Here is a 21822-nt window from a genome sequence, read left to right on the forward strand (position 1 = left end):
TTGAAGTGGCAGGTAACTAGAAGCTCAGCGTCTTTGTGGAGGACAGAATGTAGTTGTTCTGCAAAGTGGTCACCCAGTCTGCACTTCATTTCCCCAATGTAGAGAATACCACATTGGGAGCAGTGGTTACAGTATACTAGATTGTGTGAAGTGCAAATAAAGTGCTGCTTCACCTACAAGGTGTGTTTGGGGCCTTGGATGGTGAGAAGGGATGAAGTATACAGGCAGGTGTTACACCTTCTGTGGTTGCATGGGAAGGTGTCATGGGGCTGTGGGGGATATTCGAAGTGAAGGAGGAGTGGACCAGGGTGTCCCGGAGGAAATGATCCCTACAGAAGGCTGACAAGGGAGGGGAGGGGAAATTGGGTCTGAAGATGGCAGAAATGACAGCTAAGCATCTTATGGATGTGGATGCTGGTGGGTGAAACAACTCCACAAAGGTCGATATCCTGGCACCAAATCACCCTTTATTTACATGTGGAGCATCCTTGACACTGATCCTGCTACCTCAGAGCTGGGTCTCAGGGTAAACAGGATATCTGACATTCCTGTTCTTATCAGACAGGACTCCCTTTTTGGGGGTCTGTTAATCAGATCCAGTCAGGGAACTCATATTTTATGAGGTCCACCTGGCTAACCTTGTTACAATTACTACAGTGGGTTGGAAAGCAATGACAAGGGGGATCCTCCAGCTGTTGTGAGAGGGAAGAGGGCCGAAGTGTGGGAGATGGATCAGACTCCTAACAGCTTGTCAACTATGGTGCTGGGGAATCCTTGGCGAAGGAAGGAAGGGGACACTTCAGAGATCTCCTTGTCAAAGTTGGCATCATTTGAGACAGAGGAATTGGGAGAATGGAATGATTTTTACAGGAAGGAAAGTGCAAAGATGTATAGTCAAGGCAACTGTGGGAGTTAGTGGGGTTGTAATGGTATTGGTGGCCAACCTATCCTCAGAAATGGAACAGAGATGTCAAGGAAGGGAAGGGAGGAGTCAGAGATGGAACAGGTGGAGGTAAGATTAGTGGAAATTAGAAGCTAAATACATAAACGTTTCCAATTCCTCGACTCAATTTTTGTTTTCTCCCCTTGTCCAGTCCCTTCCCACTTACATCCACGGTTTCTCTGATATCTTACATCATTTTCAGAATTTCCAGTTTGCAGGCTTCAACTGCCTCCTCTTTATCATTGACATCCTCCTCGGGATGGTCCCAAGCCTTTCCGTTTCTTTTTGGAAAGAAAGGCTTAAACCATCCCCGCCCTCCACTCTCTTCTGCCTGGCTGAGCTTGTCCTTACTCTGAACAACTTCTCATTTAACTCCTTTCACTTTGTTCAGGTCAAAGTTATGCCTATCTCTTTGTGGGCTATGTGGAACATTTCCTATTTCTGTCCTACTCTGGTGCCCACCCACAACTCTTTCTCTGGTATAATCAATGACATCATTGGCGCTGCTCCCCTCTTTCATCCTGTATGGAAAAGTTTACTACTTTTATTTATTTCCAATCCACATTCACCTTCACTTGGTCCATCTCTGCAGGCTGTAGATTCCAAGTTTGAATAAGGAAGACCACCTGGAGTCAGGTTCACTAATTGCCACATACATGAAACGCAGAATAAAGATCAAGGCTAAAGAAATCCTGCAAATGGCAGAAAACTGGTCTTGAGGATACATCTCAGTGTACAGGTGGCTTTAGGGCAGACTTTCGCCCAACACATGAGCTGCCTGATAAGGGCCCAAAAGGCAGTTTAATAATGTGAAAGACTCAAATGAAAGCAAATATCTCCCTCCTGATATTTCTTCACATGCCAGATATTTGACCAACTTGACCCACCATGCCAGTGCTATTCTTCCATCCTAATGACTCAATCTTTCTGACATTGTACCCAGTTTAAAGATTCCCCAAACATTTTTCTGTTGACCCATTTCATCTGTTGAATTATTGTCTGAAGAAAACTAGAGTATTTTGTTCCAGTGAGCCTAAAATTTTGATTGATCTACTTCAGTAAAACTGAAGTAAATAACATCAAGTGTAAATGGTATATCCTGATTTCACCAATATGTTCCAAACACTTATAAAGCAATAGGTCAGTCCCAGGAAAATAAATTACTTGCTACCCAATTCTGATTAATTGTACGCAGCAATTACAAACTTATGTGTTTGAAACCCTGCAAATTACTGTTTCTGTTAATTGACTTTTCTTTGTGTTCTAGTAGTGGTGAACTCTCTGGTTTATCCAGTGATTGAGATTTGGTTAGCTCAGTTGGTTGGAAGGTTGGTTAGTGATGCCAACAGCATAAGTTCAATTCTTGCACTGGCTGATATTACCAGGAGGGACTTTCCTTCTCAATCTCTCCCCTCACCTGAGGCATGGCAAACCTTCATTTAAACCATTACCAGTCCCTCTGTCTAATGAGGCAGCAGTATTATGGTCCTCTGGGACTATGGCAACTTTACTTTTTTATTGTAAATAGATACGGAGTGAATTTAGGGGAGGGAAATTAGCCCAATGTCATATTTATGTCACATTTTTTTGATCTTTTCAATTGTTTTGGAGGAAAGTACCTATCCACCTTTATGGATAATAGCAAACTTTTATTTAAGTATATATGTTGAGCTTTAGTGGAAATTATTTTTTAAAATGTGTGCTTATTCTCTCTCAATAACTTCTGACAGGAAACTAGATATCGTCAGAGATATTTGGATCTGATTTTAAATGATTATGTGAGACAGAAGTTCATCAACAGGGCCAAAATCATCACCTATCTACGGAGGTTTTTAGATAATCTGGGATTTCTGGAGGCAAGTTTCTTTATATTTTCTTATGTACAGTATATGTTTTTGAGTATTGCATATTTTGATTTTCAGATGTGAAAAAAACTCTAAATTTAAAAAAATATGTAATTCTGAGATACTTAGTGATTTTATGCACTTAAATGTTATTCTCATTATGTAAATTTAACCTTTCCTACAGGTGGAGACACCCATGATGAATATAATTCCAGGTGGAGCAGTTGCCAAGCCCTTCATTACACACCATAATGAATTAGATATGGATTTGTACATGCGAATTGCTCCAGAACTTTACCATAAGGTATGAGCATAGAGAGGTGCATTTTCTCAAAAGAAGGATGCAAATGTATGGAGCACTTTTCATGTTCTTAGGATGTTCCATTGTACTTCACATTGCCTTTTGAATAAATTTGAAATGCTGTCTCAGTTGCACTATCTACGAGGTCTACTTCAATAACTCACCAAAAAAAACTGTGCTCTATTTCTCACTATCTTGCCTGTTACATATGCATCTATCTGTGACAGTATTCTGCAACAAATGAGGTGGTGTTGAGATGGTTACATTTTGAGGCTGTGTCTTTAAGGGCAATATGGAGGTATGCTGGAGGTCATGTAACCTGTCTTGAATCATGCTGAAAAGAAGCCAGGGTAACTTGGTTGGCAGAGGGGCCAAATTTGTTTTTAATTGGTAAAAGGTTTTAAGATATTTACATGTCTAATCAATGACCAGAGCAACTTTGCCGCTAAAATGATAGCTTGATCGACAGTATCCAAATCCCAAACAGGTGTTAAACTATTTGGATTTCTAAATGGATCTCTCCACAAATGCTGCTAGACCTGCTGAGTTTCTCTGGCACTTTTGTGTTGTTTCTAACTTCTGAAAGGTTATGATTTGGATAAGATGCAAAGAATACAAATGCAGAAAACAAAAGCTATTGGGAAGTGATAGAATCCAGTAGCCAAACTCTAAGATGGTGCAGAAAATTGCATTTAGATAAGTTCTTTAGATTTTTGTTTTTCATTTAGAAACACAAACTAATGCATTTAATTCCAAGTTGTCCTTATTGTCAATTCCTGAAGAAGGGCCTGTGCCCGAAACGTCGAATCTCCTGTTCCCTGGATGCTGCCTGACCTGCTGTGCTGTTCCAGCAATAAAGTTTCAACTTTGATCTCCAGCATCTGCAGACCTCACTTTCTTCTCCTTATTGTCAATGAACCAAATGAGGACTGACTCCTGGTGCTGGCCTTCCTCTCCACCTCACTCCCTAGTAATGGAGGCTGGTTACCAGTGCCAGCCAGATGTACATTTTATTGAGCAAGATGTACAGTATATAGTAAAAGAAAGTCACAGTATTTTGATTTATACATTTCAAGTTTGCTTGCAATTAACTTTAAGTTAATGGATATTGTAAAGATAAGGATAAGGTTTACCCAGTAATGTTTTTAACTCAGAAATGAAAGGAATGACTTGTGAATGTTCAATGAAAATTTGCCAACTGTACTTGAAAAAAACTCACACGAAATCTTACTATGCTGAGCTTCACTCTTGGACATGCAATTCAAGAGACAATTTGCTGTAAAATAAGTTGTCTTCCATATAAATATACAATGTGATTGCAATTTGTGCTTTTGAGTTGTAATTTAACACTCAGAAAGGAAAGATAATTTTAGTTGTCTGAATATGTGGAGTTTCCTTTAACCAAAATATAGCTTCGTTTTTCAGATGTTGGTTGTAGGAGGTCTTGATAGAGTGTATGAAATTGGGCGCCAGTTTAGGAACGAAGGAATTGATCTTACTCACAATCCAGAATTTACCACATGTGAATTTTACATGGCTTATGCAGATTACAATGACCTAATGAAAATCACAGAGAATCTTCTTTCAGGTTTGTAATGTAATTTCTATTGTAATCAAATCATAGGAAAACATTTGTAAATTGTTTAATACTATAAATCTTTTAAAAAAAATTGCTATCTTCTTGGTGGCATGATCTTAGTTCTGTCCTTATCCAAAAGATGGTGTGATCTTGCTCGGAAATACTCCTACAGACTCCAGTTTCTTACTGCAGTTATTTCCAAGTGATAATTATTAATGAGTGAGTTAGAGTGAGCTTTTTAACTTAGGGTGGGATATTGGCTCTACCTTGTCTGACAGCCTCTCATGCACTTTCTAGATAGTAATACTGCATAATAATCAAGACAGGAAAAAACTGGCTGTATCTTCTCCCCCAGAAAAAAAGTCTTGGAGACACTAAGGCAAACTGCAGATTCTGTGACTGATGTTTGAAAAGAATAAGCTAACTTGGTACTGAATTCAATCAAACCTTTTCAAAACACTCATGAAGTTTTGCTTTTGCAGGTATGGTCAAACATATTACAGGCAGTTACAAAATCACGTACCATCCTGATGGACCTGATGGTCAAAGTTATGAAATTGATTTTACACCACCATTCAAACGTATCAGTTTGGCAACAGATCTGGAGAAAATTATGGGAGTTGAATTTCCACCCACTGATCAATATGAGACTGAAGGTAAGAAAAAATGTTTATTTCTGGCACCGTGAAACAGCAATTTGTGATACGATAGTTGCTGTTCCATCCTGCTTCTCCCACAACTTTGTCTTTATTTTTACAATTCAGTTAATCACACAATTCTCTTCCATTACACTAAGTCTTATCCAACTGCATGAGAGTGCCTTCTTACTTTTCCAGTAGCAGCTAAGGATTATGCTGTTACTCATTCCACATTTAGCACACTGCCAACATGTGTTTTTTCTAGAATCGTTGAAATTATATAGAATGTGAAGCACAGAATTAGGACATTCTAACCAGAAAGGTCTTTGCCAGGATGCTTATGTTCTACACACAATTCCTCACTCAATTCATTAAATCAATTATAATAGACTTTTATTCCAAAACACTTAAGTAATTTTTGATATAATCAAACTATAGGAAAATTGTTTTCAGTTAATATTGTAAATTGTTTAATACCGCAACATCTTAAAAAGGATTGCTATCTTCTGGACAACATGATTACCTAACTTCACTTTCAAATACGTCAATGATGTTTGCCTTAACTATTGTGTTTGTGATTTGTATATTCATAACTTCTTACAGCCTTTTTCAATTAAATTTCTTCAATACAATTTTTGTATTTAATTATTTTAACAGCTTTTTGGTGAGGATAGAATCGCATTGCTTTATTGATATGCCTTTACAAATGCAAATGGAAGGAATCCTTGGAAGTGTACGGTAAAATAGGGAAAGTCAGCATGGTTTCATCAAGGGGAGTTCATGCCTGACAAATCTGTTAGACTTATTTGAGGAAGTAACTAGCAGGTTAGACCAAGGAGAGCCAATGAATATTATTTACCTGAACTTCAAGAAGGCCTTTGACGGTGTCGCCTTGGAGGCTACTGATTAAGATAAGGGCCCATGATGTTCAAGGCAAGTTGCTACCATGGATAGAAGCCAGGCTGTCTGGCAGAAAGCAGAGAATCTGGGTGAAAGGATCCTTCTCATGATGGCAGCCCATGACAAGTGGTGTTCCACAAGACTTCGTGTTAGGACTACAATTTTTCACTTTATACATTAATAATCTAGATGAAGGAACTGAGGGCATTCGTTTACAGACTAAGTTTACAGACGATATAAAGATATGTAGAGGGACAGGTAGCATTCAGGAGGAGAGGAGGCTGGACAAGAATTTGGACAGGTTAGGAAAGCGGGCAAAGAAGTGGTAGATGGAATCCAACGTAGGAAAGTGTGAGGTCAGGCACTTTGGTAGGAAGAATAGAGGCATGGACTATTTTCTAAAATGGGAAGAAAATTCAGAAATTTGAGGTGCATAGAGACTTGGGAGTTCTCATCCAGGATTCTCTCAAAGTAAACTTGCAGGTCGAGTCAGTAGTGATGGAACTGAGGGCCGTGATGGTATTTATTTTGAGAGGACTTGAATATAAAAGCAGGGATGTATTTCTGAGGCTCTGGTCAGACCACATTTGCAATATTGTGCACAGGTTTGGGCCCCATACGTCAGGAAGGATGTACTGGCCCTGGGGCATGTTCAGCATGTTCAGAGGAGTTTCATGAGAATGGTCCCAGGAATGAAAAGCTTAATATATGAGGAACCTTGAGGACTCTGGGTCTATACTCAAAGTTTAGAAGGAATTGGTGGGGTGGGGGTGGGGTTCTAACTGAAGCACATAGAATACTGAATATTCTGGACAGAGTAGATTTTGGGAAGATGTTTCCATGGGTAGGAGACACTGGGACCCTAGGGCACAGCCTTCGAGTAAAGGGAAGACCTTTCAGACCGGAGATAAGGAGAAACGTCTTCAACCAGAGTGTGGTGAATCTATGGAATTCATTACCACAGAAGGCTATAGAGCTAGGTCATTGAGCCCCAAGTACCTATCTATCTCAATCTTAAATATACTCAAAGGTTACAGGGAGAAAGCGGGAGAATGGGGTTGAGAAACTTATCAGCCATGATTGAATGGCAGAGCAGACTCGATGGGCTGAATGGCCTAATTTCTGCTCCTAGGCCTGATGGTATTATGGAAAGTTTCCACATCCTACTGTTTCACTAATTGTGAAAAGTCATGACTCATGTACCCAAATGAAAAATAGAACCTACAACATAACTACTGATAAAATAGAATTCAAGAAAAATTTCTTAGAAATCTGAAAGATGAGGGCAATATGCTACCTGTAGTTGCTGGTTTATTTTTGTATCTTTTATTTGAAACAAGGCTGTAACAGTTGCAATTCTCCAGTCTTTTAGCACCTGTTTCAAACAAGGTTCGAAAGATCACAGAAAGTTCCTCACCAAATTCCACATTCACTTCTCAGCATCCTCACTTCTGGTGACTTCTAGTCTTGGTGATTATCAATTTTGTATCTACAGTCAGCTTTTCTACAGCCCATCCAATATCTCAACCACCAGTTCTTTATTAAGACTTCAAGAGCATCTTCCGTGATAGAGGAAGAAACGTACTTTAGTATTTCAGCCATGGACTCTGCTACCACTATTGGGTCGCCCTTTAGTGCCAAAATTGGCTCCAGTCATTCTTTTTTCCTATCCTATGCATGAATTAAAAATAACAACAATTAGTAAAACACTTTAAATTTGACTATTTCTGTATCTTTGTTAGAATTGTAAGCTTTAGCCCTGCTGTAAGATTAACTTACTACTTTTTGTTAAAACAGAGACCCGTAAATTCTTCGATGATTTGTGCAATCAGAAAGGTGTTGAATGTCCACCTCCAAGGTCTACAGCCAGGCTTTTGGACAAGGTACGAGTTGAAATATATGAAACCCTGGGCTAATTTCTGGATCAGGAACCTGACACTCTGACCATGCTGGGGCCCCACCCTAAATGCTATTTTGATAAAGGAAAGACCTTACCGGTTCACTTTACCTTTGTTATTGTTTCAAATATGTCTTCTCTTCCTATCATCTGTTAACAATGCTCTTTAATGAGCTTACACCTGGCTACTTTGAGGCTTGGGGGTCACTGCCATACAAGCCCTTTGAACATTTTAGCAGGTCATGGAGGCATTGGGATGACTAACCGACTATTAAGGCAATGAGAACCATTTCAAAACCTTGCTTTCACTTCTCAATTGAAAGGTCAGCCCCAATTCATCATACAGTCAACAGCTTGAAATGACAACATTATGTGTAGTGGCAGTGCTTTTGTGATTTATTGGTATTTCAATCACAAGAATGTTAATATTTTGAATATTACAAGTGTTTTGTATAGTATTTAGAAAAATAGTTTTATGTCTTTCTGCTTTCCATTCTGCTAATGGTTCAGGCATGAGAAGCTGTCATGATAAATGGCAAAGGATCATCGTCGTAGAGATATAAAACAGAATTTTCCCAAACTCTAAACAACATTCACAATGGCAAGATATTTAGTTTGGAAAAATACAGCAGGAACAGAAAAATTAGATTTTCTGCATCGAGGGGATAAAAGTCAGATTATCCACATGAAGTTTAATAGCGAAATGAGAATCTCACTAGTGCGTTGAGGAGCCTATCTGTATGCATGAATATCTCATTACCTTTCTTTTACCTAATTTCAATGCAGATTTGAGTCTTCCCAGGCAGTGGTTAGAAACTAGATGGTGTCAATTTCTGATATAAAATTCAGAGCTGTTACTGACAGACCAAAGTTGCAGCTTTTTGGCATCTACTGTGGGCATCTGTATTGACTAGCAATTCCAAACATCGATGGGTACAGTCCATAGGCAGCGATGGAATTTTATCAATGGAGTTTCTGGAAAGCAACAGCTTCACCACCTTTTTGTGGCATATCTCCAATTTACATAAAAAATTTCAGCACTTAACTATTACATTTTAGAGCTCACCAAGACCAATGCAGTGCCAGGCTGCTCTGCTCTCAGGGACAGGCACGCATGTCATACATTAAAACAGGGTGCATCTTGGTCCGTTTAGCTTGCTTTCTTAGCACTTGTTCACTTTACACCTGCATGTATTCCCCCAGTGTCTCTGCCTTGCGTTTTTACAAATTACTGCTTCATTTAGAACTTAGACTCTTGGTATTTCTTTTGAGCCTTGCCCTTTAGCATTTGATGAAATGCCAGGCAGCACTGAACAATCAAGGGAGAGGTGTGTTGCTGTACTGCACCATGGTTACATTCAGTGGAAAACACAATACAACCTAAAAGCCCAACATGAATGTCCAACAAGAATAGACCATATTCTAGCTAAGGGGGACTGTCGTCAATCAGGGCAGTGCCACCACAGTCAGTCAAGGGCATTTTCTGATTTCAGGCCAGGGCTTGAATATCAGTGAGTTTACTGACTTGTTCAGGATCGGGGATCTATGATTTTGGTTTGGGGAGTGGGCCAACGTCAGTGTTGCAGGCTGAGTGCATCCAGTCCAAGGACTAACAGTAACTTCATAAGGTGTACGCACAGAAGTAGGCCATTCAGCTCATCAAGTCTACTGCACCATTCAATGAGATCATGGCTGATCTGATAGTCCTCAGCTCCACTTAACAGATCAAAAGACCCTCTAGTGAAGTACAGGTTTTTAAAAAAAAACCTGTTCAAGGATGTTATGACTGGAGCAAGTGGGACTTGGCCAGAGCCTTCTACTTCAGAGGTAGGAACACAACCACTACATCACAAGAGGTCTCCCAAATCGCAAGGATGAGAAACATAGCCTGCAGAGATGAACCTGTGCAGGGAACCCCCAATAGATTTCAAGTCTGTCACTTGAACCACTCGGCCATAACCACAGATGACAAATAAAGGCTTTTTTTATAAATCACCCTGTTCAAAACCATTCAGAGCAGGTAGGGCATGAACCTGTGCTTTCTGGTCCCACACTATGACTATGCCACAAGACCTGCTTACCATGATGCTCCATAACATTGATATCTCTCCAGTATCTCCTACATTTCAATGTCGCGTACTATTCATAGATGGCTGGTAGAAAACAGTAGCTTCCCTTTCCCAACCCTGATTGATGACTCTATTACATAGACTCCTGATTGAGGACATTCTTTTATAGGTCTGGGGATTTGTTGTAGTAGGCTACAGAGTGCAATGATCATCCTTGTGTGCTCTAGCTTTAGCTCTAAGAAGTAGCTAACTCCTTCTTGAAAACATTCTGCACTCGGTCTCAACCACTTTTGATGACTGAGAATTTCACAGGTTCACCACTGTCTGAAGAAGTTTCACCACATCTCAGTCAAGGCCTTGGTACCCAGGAGTCAGTCGGTAGTAGCTCAGTCCCAGCCTTGGTCCCCGGAGGTCAGTCGGTAGTAGTTCAGTCCCAGGCCTTGGTCCCTGGGAGTCAGTCAGTAAAAGCTCAGTCCCGGCCTCGGTCCCCGGGAGTCAGTCGGTAGTAGCTCAATCCCAGGTCTCAGTCCCCAGGGGTTAGTCAGTAGTAGCTCAGTCCCAGGCCTTGGTCCCCGGGTGTCAGTAGGTAGTAGCTCAGTCCCAGGCCGGTTTCATTCTCATCATTAGTTCACACGGCACCAGAAGTAACATTGCCAAGATTCTATAGTTCGGAGTGAGGTGGATGTTGGTGGGAGTAGTGGGTGTAAGTTGCTTGTCGAGAAAAGATGTTAGTAGTTTACATTTAAGCAATCAGAATGTGAGAATGGCAGAACAATGGTGTGTCTCCTGTCAGACTTGAAAGGACAGTAAGTGGGATGGAGGAAAGGAGGACATGATAACAGGCTGAGTTGATAAAGTGTGGCATTGGAAAAAGCACAGCAGGTCAGGCAGCATCTGAGGAACAAGAGAGTCAACTTTTCGAAGGGTCTGTTTCCATGCTGTACATCTCTGACTCTATCTGCAGCAATAAGTGTACAGGGACATTCATGATTTGAAGGTGCTGGTGTTGGACTTGGGTGTACAAAGTTTAAAAAAAATCACACAACACCAGGTTATAGTCCAACAGGTTTAATTGGAAGCACCAGCTTTCGGAAGCGCCGCTCCTTTATCCATGTTCTGAAAGCTCGTGCTTCCAATTAAACCTGAGGGACATCCAAGTTTCATTGCATCTCCCCTTTCCCAATTTATTGCTATTTAGATGATAATCAGTCTTCCTGTTTTTGGTACAAAATGGTTAACCTCTCATTTATCCACATTATACTTCATTTGCCATGCATTTCATTGCTCACTCAACGTGTGTAAATCACACTGAAGCATTTCTGATCTTCCTGACAGTTCACCCTTCCACCTACCTTTATATTGCCTACAGTTTTGGAGCTATTACTTTTATTTTCCTCATCTAAATCAATGCATTTTATGAATAGCTAGAGTTTAAGCAGTACCCAACTAAAAACTGGCTACCACTTGGAAAAAGACACATTCATTCCCACACTTTGTTTCCTTTCTGCTAATTGATTCTCTATCCCATGTGCATTAATTTTACATACTAATCTCTTATGTGAGACATTATTGAAAGACTTCTGAAAGTCCAAGTGAACTGGTTATGTCTTCAAAAACTTCCAGTAGATTTCACAACCACGACTTGCCCTTTGTAAATCCACACTGATTCTGTCTAATCCTGTCACTTCTCTCCAAGTGCTCTGCTATTGTTTTTAGAATGGACTATAGCATTTTCCCGAATACTAATGTTCGGCTAACTGGTCTATAATTCAGTTTCCTCTCTAACTCCTTTTTTACATGATGGGATTACATTAACTACCCTCTAATCCAGAGGAACTGTTCCAAAGTTCATAGAATCTTGAAAGGTGACGACCAAGGCATTCATTATTTCTAGGGTCACTTCCTTTAGTACACCTTGACATAGATTATTGGGTCTTAAAGATATATCAGTCATTAACCCCATCCATTTCCGCAAACTATTTTCCTATTAATACTGAATTCCTTCAGTTTGTCCCCCTCAGTAGACCATGTGTGCTCCCTTGTTTCTGGGACATCATTTGTGTTTTCTTTTTTTGATTGCAGAACCAAAATATGTACTTACTGTTCTTCCCCATTATAATTTCCTCTGTTTCTGATTGTGTGACGGATCTATGTTTGTTTTCACTTTTCATTTTTCTCTTCATATACCAATATAAGCTTTACATCCATTTGCATGATGGCTGCAGTCTTAACTCACGGGGTCCCGTCTTTGCGTGTTCTTTTGGAAGGAGAGACTCACACTGGCAACTATGGTTAGACGCAGACAGCAGTTTATTCACAGAATCTTAACTGGTACAACGAATCTACAAGCATGCATTCGTTGGAGAAGGCGTTCTGTCTTCTCGTTCAAACTTGACACAATTATACTTCGCGCTGCCTGGAGTCCCCAGTCAGTTCGCCTTCCCCATTGGTCCATTCATCTGCGCGCGCTGGGGATCCGTCCTCCTATTGGCCGCATCGAAGTGCCTGTCCAGCTCCTGCTGTGCTTGACAATGGCTCAGCCATCCCCGGGAGTGGTTCCAATCCCGTATTCAATAGTTCATTGTTTCAAGGAATTACTATGCGTCTGACAGGCTAGCCATTTTCAATAGTTTCAGTTTAACTAAATTGTCAATTACACTTATCAACTTTAGACTTAAATAGAGCCATTCACACTCAACAGTTACAGGTTCCGATAGAGCAATTCACACTTGTCTAACAGTTACAGATTCCGATCGGTTTCTTTATTAATCCAGAGTTTCGATGGGGCAATTGATACTGGCTGGTATTTACAGGCTCAAGATTTAATTAACATTATGCATATCCCTTACAAGCTCCAGCTAGGTAGTCATGCAGTCGCCAGCAGCAGCTCGCTTGGCTGTTGTTAACCATTTCAGGGCTAGAAGTGTCTGTTGCGGAACTAGTGTCACCCTCCCTAGCCCTACATTAAACACCCCAGTGAAATCTCCCCAACAGGTCTGATCCTTTTATGGACATTTTCAATGTCCCTCTCCTGGATCTTGTAGTCTCCCTTTCCCTTGTCAACCATGGTAGGGCCATCTTTCCTGTTCTATTTGTGTGTCAAACAGGAACAAATAATTGTCGCAGTTCCTCCATGCTCTCTTTAAATGTTTTCCATTGTTTATCCACTGTCATCTCTTTAAAAAAGCTTTGCCCAATTTATCATAGCTAGCTCATGCCTCACATCATCATAATTTGCTTTCTTTAGATTCAGGACCCTAGACTCAGAAGCAGAAAGGTGAAGTGATGGATGTTGAGGATCTGTAAGAGGGACAGAATTCTTCCAAGGAGGAAGCTAGAGGAGCATCACCTTCAGATAGAGTGCAGCTGAATGGGGTCTGACATACCAGACAGAACTTATTTGTCACCTGCTATAAATTGAACTGGGTTTAGTGAAATCATCATTCATTGACTGTAAATGTGCTGATGCTGGAATGGCGAGCAGCCCCTGTTTATTCCCTCTGCAAATGCAGTTTCAGTTTGTTTTTTCAAATTTGCTGTAGTGCAATAAAGGTAATGCTACAAACTATTGAAAGGCCTCATAACATTTTGATGCTCCACATTCAAACATGACAATGCTTTATGCTACTATGAACATTCGGGAAAGAATAGCATTCCTTCAGTGTTCTAATGTTGTGTGGCAGTACGGAAGAGTAGCCTCTTTTGCTTCATTCCCTAGCTGCAGTTCAAATGACAGACAAGCGGTGATGTAAATTGTAAATATATTTACAAATATGAGATGCCATCTATGTGCTCTTACAGGATTTTCTTATTCCTTTCCTTCCATTTTGTCTCAGTGCAGAAGCAGTTTTCCTTGATTTGGACAGCTCCTGTGTAATTCTTTACACACTGGAACTGTGAAGGGCTGTTCTGGCTTGCAGTGTTTGAGCTAGGCTTTAAGTATGGCGCTGTCAGTGGGAATGCCAAAAACCCCTGGCAATAACGAGCACCTCTGCTGCTGGTGAGCACAGGGTATTGCAAGAGAGGTGCTGTGAGGGACTGGTACATATTGTAAGTTCCATAAAATTGCATGAGTAAACTTGACAGAATTCTCATCGAGAAACCCTCCATGAAATCCCTGAAATTTACACTAAGGGCTGATTTTTCCAAAATGTGTCTGTGTCATTGGGGCACCTGCTTGGCAAAATTGATATCCAGATTTAACTGATAAATGGGGAAGTACATCTGTGCTAGATTTTGATTAAAAGGTTAATTTGCAATTCAATATTTAAAAAACACAGTTGCAATCTTTGTAAAACAGGAGTTATTCTTCATTTTTCCTCTTTATTTTGTGTAATGCACACCCTTTGCTTTTTATTTGCCAAGTTTAGTAAATTCAATGACAATGCAAAAATAGAATCATTTCTGTAAATCATCTTTTCCTTAAATTGTAATTCCTTGAAATGTGCCATACTGCATGAGCTGGCTTGCCAATACCTCAGTGGACATTTGCTTTACTGACGTTGTGAGGCTAACTATACTTTTTCACCTTCAGCTTTTCCAGTGTTATGAGGGATTGCCACAGTGCTGGTTGATCACCGAGATGTCAACCATAGTTTTTGGATTTGCCAACTGGTTTTATAGTCAGATGCTCTTCCTGCTCCTAACCTTCCCACTTATACGGGGCTGGGAAGAGACTTACAGCATATTAAATAACAAATTCAGTTTCTCTCTATTAATTAGTATCCTTTTGTTTCAGTTGGTCGGTGAATTCCTGGAGGTTACTTGTATTAATCCAACATTCATCTGTGATCACCCTCAGATTATGAGCCCACTGGCCAAGTGGTAAGATTTATGACTAACAAGATCAGAAGTAACACAACCTTTGTGTTTCAGCAGTGTTCAACACTCCTAAATGTTTGGAAGTGGGGAGAAGAGACAAAACACAACTAGTCTATGGAAAGACTTTGCCTCACAGCCTTCCAATCTGCCACTCATTTCCAGACACATGCAGCTGTGATTTAATAACTTATTTGTCTTGATGTGTCTAGGCCTTAAGATATATAAGTCACAAGTATAATAATATGTCATAAAGAGTTTATTTTAATAGTATTAAGTACCAGGAAAGATGACTAAATAGTGTATTCATAACGTTGTCTTTCCATTAGTGTGTGTTTTCAATTCATAGACTGACTGTGACCTGATGCCATTCAAATTATGTCTGGGGACTAATTTGCTTTTGCTTCCTGTTTGGCAATTAAATTTCCAATTAAGTTGAACATACAAATAAGGAACAAGAATAGGCTACTTGGCCATTTGAGCCTGCTCTGCCATTCAATAACAATATGGTTGATCTCATTTTAACCTCAAGGGGAGACTTGATACAAAACAGTAGACGTCCTACAAGAGTATGGAATGTGCATGGAAAAGGAAAAAAAGAAATTAGGAGAGCAAAATGGGGGCATGAAAGAATAATAGCACAGAATCGGAAGGAAATCCTGTTATTTTACAAGTACATTAAGGGTAAAAGAATAACCAAGAACATTAAGGACCACAGTATTAATTTGTATATGGAGACAGAGGACAAAGGTTGTGCTCTAACCTTATGACAGTGTTCACTACTGAGCGGGATGATGTGAGACAAAAAACTGCAGATGCTAGAATCCAAAGTAGACCAGTAGGAAGCTGGAAGACCACAGCAAGCCAGGTGGCATCAGAAGGTGGAGAAGTGTCCACCTCCTAATACTGCCTGGTTTGCTGTGTTCTTCCAGCCTCCTACTTGTCTACTCTAGTGGGATGATGTGGACCTGAAAATCAAGGAGAGAGAGACTGTAGTTTAAAGCTATTAACATTGATAGAGAGGAGATTCTGAGTGGTCTGGCAGGTTTAAAGGCAGTGCCAGATGAAATGTATTGCAGGCTGTTGAGAGAGGCAAGGGAGAAAATAGTGAGGGCTGGCAAAAATGTTCAGTTCTTGTCTGGCCAAAGGAGAGGTGCCAGAGGACTGGACAACAGCCAACGTGGTAGTATTATTCAGGAAGGGAGCAGGGGATAATCCCAGCAAATTACAGGCCAGTCAGTCTAACCTCAATGGTGGGGAAACTATTGGAAGCAATTCTGAAGGACAGAATTAAGCTGCACTTGGAAAGGCAGGGATTAATCAGTAACAGTCAGCATGGTTTTGTTAAGGAAAGGTCATGTTTAACCAATATGATTGTTTTTTTTTAAGAGATAACCTGTGTGTAGATGAGGGAAGTGCATTTGAATTAGTCTACTTGGAATTTAGGAAGGCTTTTGATAAGGGTCTACATGGGAGACTGATAGCAAAAGAAAGAGCCTGTGGCATTCAAACAAATTTGCTGATTTGGATCCAGAATTGGCTGAATGGCAGGAAAGAAAAAGTGATGGTTGAGAGGTATTTTTGTGACTGGATGCTTATTCTAGTGGGGTACCACAGAGATCTGTATTGGAGCCTTGCTGTTTGTGTTATACATAAATGATTTTGATTTGAATGTAGGATGGTTGATCTATAAGCTTGTAGATGATAGGAATACTGGTAGGGTGATAAACTGAGGAAGATAGTCATAGAGTTATACAGCATGGAAACAGACCCTTCAGTCCAACTCATCTGCACTGACCAGATATCCCAATCTGACCTAGTCGCATTTGCCAGTATTTGACAAACACCATCACCACCACCCTCCCTGCCTACCTACAATTTCACTTTCAAGGAACTATGCACCTGCATGCATAGGTCTCTTTGTCCAGCAATGAGATGATGCAGTTAAGCAGAACAAACAAGGCATGGGAATACATGATGAATGGTAGGGCCTTGCGAAGCATCAAAGATGAGGGGAACCTTGGTGTGTATGTCCGCTGCACCTTTCAGGTAGCAGGACAGGTAGATAAAGTGGTTAAGAAGATCTGTGGGATATTTGCCTTTATTATCTGAGGCATAGAGTTTTAGACCAAGGAGGTCCTGCTGAAACTACATAAAATATTGGCTAGGTCACAGCTAGAGTATTGTGTGCAATTCTGGAATTCATATTATAGGAAGGATATGATTGCACTGAAGAGACTGCAGGAGATTTACCAGACTGTTGCTAGGGCTGGAGAGTTCTGGTCATGAAGAGTGATTGGATAGACTGGAGCTGTTTTCCTTGGAGCAGTGGAAATTGAGGAGTGACATGATTGAGATATACAAAATTGAGGCAGAGATGACTAGATGTCGATGCAGAATGATGCCAACATCATGGGTTCATTTACTATGAAGGCTTCTTCTTCTCAACCTCTCCCCTCACCTAAGATGTGGTGACAAAGAACAAAGAAAATTTACAGCCCAGGAACAGGCCCTTCGGCTTTTCAAGCCTGAGCCGATCCAAATGTACTGTCGGTCAATTCCTAAGCATTTGTATCCCTGTGCTCCCCACCTACTCATGCATCTGTCCAGATGCATCTTAAATGAATCTACCATGCCTGCCTCTACCAACTCTGCTGGCAACGCGTTTAAAGCGTCCACCACCCTCTGTGTGAAGTACTTGCTGCATGTATCCCCCTTAAACTTTCCACCTCTCACCTTGAAAGCATGACCTCTTGTTATTGAAACCTTCACCCTGGGGAAAAAGCTTGTCTCTATCCACCCTGTCTATAACCTTCATGATTTTGTAAACCTGAATCAAGTCCCCCTCAATCTCGTTTTTTTCAGTTGAAAATAAACCTAACCTACCTCAACCTCTCTTCATAGCTAGCACCTTCCATACCAGGCAACATCCTCAAACTTTCTCTGCATCCTCTCCAAAGCGTCCACAACCCTCAGGTTAAATCACCACCAGCTGTCCCCATCCAATGAGTCAGTGGCCCTATGATCTGAAACAGCTTTGGTGATTTTACCTTTACAATTTTTACATGTGTACACCATTGGCTGGATTTTGAGATAGTAATGAGAGAAAAACTTTCAGCACACTATTAACACATCGTATCATTAACACAGCACGGGTGTTGGTTTGGCTCTGTTTGCTGAATGGTTGGTTTGCAAAGCAGTTGATGCCAACAGCAAATCCCATCGCTGGCTGAGATTGCCATGAAGGACTCTAATTCTCAACCTCTCCTCTTGCCTGAGGTATAGTGGCACTCAGGTTAAATCACCACCGATTGTCGCTCTGTAATAAGAGAGCAGCCCTATGGTCTGGTAAGACTGGTGACAATACAGCACATATTATAATTCCTTTGAAAATGGCATTAACCACTCATCTGCACAAGTGCTGTTAGACGTGGGGAAAATGTGCAGAAATGCACATGTTGCTGTCAATCTTCACTATAAATTATACTGTTAAAGTCATCACAGTTTACAATTAGAAAATCTGATTTTATACTAATACTGAATTACTACTGAACCTGATGAGGAGTCACTGAATTGGAAATGTTATCCCTGCTTTCTCCTCATAATACTGCCAGACCTGCTGAGTTTTGCCAGCAATTTGTTTTTGTTTCAGATCTCCAGCATCCGTTGTTCTTTGTTGTGTACTACTGGATCTCTTTGGCAATGAAAAACTAATTCAATACAGGACATTTTCATTTCACCATATCTCCTTGAGCAAATTGGAATAGAAGGGGAAGTTTTTCTGCACAATTGTACATTTTGAGTCATATTGGCAACAATGATAATCAACCACAATGCTTTCTGCTATCAACTCATACAGTGCATTTTTGACACGCATAAGGATAAGAACTGGTGTGTGAGACCATGCATTTAAGGGTTAAGTGGCTGCACATAAGGATAACTTTTTTTTTTCAGATTCACTTACGTTTCTTGATGACTTTGGTATTTTTCAGCCTTTGACAAGGGTACTGAGAGATAATGAGCAGTGGGAGTTGGGAGAGGAAATATCTTAAAAGTCATAATAAAACTACCCTGAAAGATAAGAGAAAAAAAGAGAAAATGTACCAGTTAAAACAGGTAAAATGCAAGAGTTAGCCAAATCTAGGGCCATCATTCTTGAAAAGAACTGGGGATTCCTTCTGTTAACTGTGGAAGAGAGATTCTGAAGAAGTGGCAATCTGTGATTGCCAAACACTCCTTTTTTTGCATTCGTACTGAGCTTTGCATTTCTCACCAAGAATTCTGATCTCTGTTTCTTCAAAAATAAGTATTATTGAAATCTACACCGGTCTCCCACAGTGTGAAATATTGGGGAAGTCAAACCGTGACCCTTTTTTACAGTGATTCATTGCTATGTTCTTGAAGGGATGATGATGTCAGTTGTGAAGGGTACAAGGGAGGTGACAGAGTGCTTAGTGTAGGTCAGGGTGGAGTGTCAGTGTTAGTGCCAGGGTGAGTCTGGGGGATATGGGATGAAGTTGACGCCAGCAGGTGAGGCAGGGCATTGGGTCCCAGAGGTTCAGGCATCCAACAAGGCAGGAAATCTAGTTAGATTGTGGTGGTAGTTTGGGCTGCGGGAGTTTGTGTTGGTTGTCAGAAGTCATAAGGGCTCACAATAGGTGTTGCTGGGGCTGAAGGTATGTGGAGGTAATTTGGGTATATAACCTTAATAGTTACCAAAGAGTTGCACTGATCTTTAACTGCCTAATGTTTCCTGGGGAACAACTTCATGAAATCAGAACCCTCCAAATTCTCTGACATTTAAGTTTTTTTTTTGGACGATTCTAAATACAGGGAATTGTCCATTTAAAATCTCCAAATTCCGAGGTACTTAATGTACTTCATAGCCTTCCTTCACACAATTCCAGTTTGCACTGCTCCCCTAACTGTCTAGCCATTGGATAATCTGGACCAGTGTATCAACATATGCATGATTTGGAGATGCCGATGTTGGACTGAGGTGTACAAAGTTAAAAATCACACAACACCAGGTTATAGTCCAACAGGTTTAATTAGAAGCACTAGCTTTCGGAGTGCTGCTCCTTCACACAACCACCTCATGAAGGAACAGCACTCCGAAAGCTAGTGTTTCCAATTCAACTTGTTGGACTGTGACCTGGTGTTGTATGATTTTTAACTCCATTTATTCAGGTGTTGACTGGTAGTATTCTTGAATTTCTTTTAGCATTTTTCTTGCCATTCCCAAGAGTTTACATGGTTGCTATTGCTTACAGAGTATTGTAAGTAGTAAGGTTTCATTAGAAGAAAGCCATGCACCGGCTGGTCTTTACTGCATATCATAGGTTGAAGCCAACAGGTCCAATAAGTAAAATGATGGAAATACACAGCATACAAAGCTCATTTAGTGTTCCAGGTATGTTTGCTTTATCAGTGCAGCTCTTAATGAGAGTGGACACCTGAAACGTGTGTGTAACTCTACTTTCAATCATGCACTGCGAAAGTTATCCATTTAGTATGTGATTTGAATGGAAGTAGTTTGCCAACAATAATGTATGATTTCTTTTAATTGTAAATAAAAACCTGTAAAAATATAGAAATTGGAAGTATGTTTAGCATAGAAGCTGGAGGGAGTGTTAGACATTTATCCAAAGAAAACCACACCGTTTTTACAAGTGATGCAACATTTAAAAAACAAGATGCTGTTTGAAGGACTGTGAATTTTTTACGTACGCATTCAAAAACTTCCTAAATAATTTTACTTTTTTATCTATTTTAGGCATCGTTCCTTTAAGGGTTTGACAGAGCGCTTTGAGCTTTTTGTTATGAAAAAGGAGATCTGCAATGCTTATACAGAATTAAATGATCCTATTAAACAAAGAGAGCTGTTTGAAGATCAGGCAAAGGTGACTATTTTCATTAGATCTTTGGTTGAGGCTGCAAGTAGCAGAGATAATACTATAGTACTCATAATAGTTAAGAGAAAAGAAACTTCAATCCTAATATCTTAAACCAAAATTACCTCTGGTTTCTAAAGAAGAGTGCTTTCCACTTTTCAAAGTATATAATTTACCACTGGCAACTTTGTTCAGAATCTTAAGAGTAAAATAAGTGGTATATTCACCATCTCTGTGTCAACCATAATACAATCTCTAATTAGCTTCAAGATTCCCAAGTACATAAAACAGAGAACAGTTCAGCACATGAGCAGGCCCTTTGGCCCCATCATGTCTGTGATAGCCATGACACCATTCTAAACTAATCCCATCTTGCCTGCATATCACGGTGTTAAACACTAGGTAGACAACAAACAATTCTTCTCTCAGCAACACACAACTGTGAACAATTCTTGATTTCATTTTACTGAGATGTTTGTTTTGCTGATAATCGCAACAAGTGTTAGCTATATGAATTATGTGCATTTGTTCTTGATTTCATTCTTCTCAGTGGAGGTTTATGAAATAGTCAAACCTTACAGCATTACCAACATTTGCAACAACTTCATGAACACAATTAAAAATACAAACAAATTATTACATGCAACAGGATGAACCATTGTGGCTGCTCCCTGCAATGAAATCCAACATTTATTTAATGACACTTCTGTTTTTCACTCAAGTTATCTGGTTAGATTTACTAATGGATAACAGAAATGTACATTGGATATAATGGTTGTTTATGATTATATATTTGACTGTGTGTAAATATGGGTAAATTGTACTTATATCTGTTGAAACGTTTGCATAAATGCCCCCTCAAAGGGAAAATGCATTTGGAACAAAATCCTGCAGTATCAGTTCTGCATGTAAGTGGCACTATTGAACATCAACAATTCA

At 40.1% G+C, this 21822-nt stretch overlaps 1 protein-coding gene across 2 annotated transcripts in view; it reads left to right on the forward strand.

Moving 5' to 3' along the window:
* The window catches only part of kars1 (lysyl-tRNA synthetase 1), a 53076-nt gene that overhangs the window by 26940 nt on the left and 4314 nt on the right, over window positions 1-21822 (forward strand). For both annotated transcript variants that reach the window (XM_043706711.2, XM_043706710.2), the window contains 7 exons: window positions 2674-2799; window positions 2972-3091; window positions 4514-4676; window positions 5150-5323; window positions 8003-8088; window positions 14910-14995; window positions 20766-20892. In XM_043706711.2, the coding sequence (XP_043562646.2) occupies window positions 2674-2799; window positions 2972-3091; window positions 4514-4676; window positions 5150-5323; window positions 8003-8088; window positions 14910-14995; window positions 20766-20892 (882 nt within the window). The remainder of the gene's footprint in view (window positions 1-2673; window positions 2800-2971; window positions 3092-4513; window positions 4677-5149; window positions 5324-8002; window positions 8089-14909; window positions 14996-20765; window positions 20893-21822) is intronic.

The sequence above is a fragment of the Chiloscyllium plagiosum genome, unplaced genomic scaffold (genome assembly GCF_037043375.1).
Source record: "Chiloscyllium plagiosum isolate Xiang-an unplaced genomic scaffold, Cpla_swu_hap1 HiC_scaffold_17, whole genome shotgun sequence".
Classification (NCBI taxonomy): Eukaryota; Metazoa; Chordata; class Chondrichthyes; order Orectolobiformes; family Hemiscylliidae; genus Chiloscyllium; species Chiloscyllium plagiosum.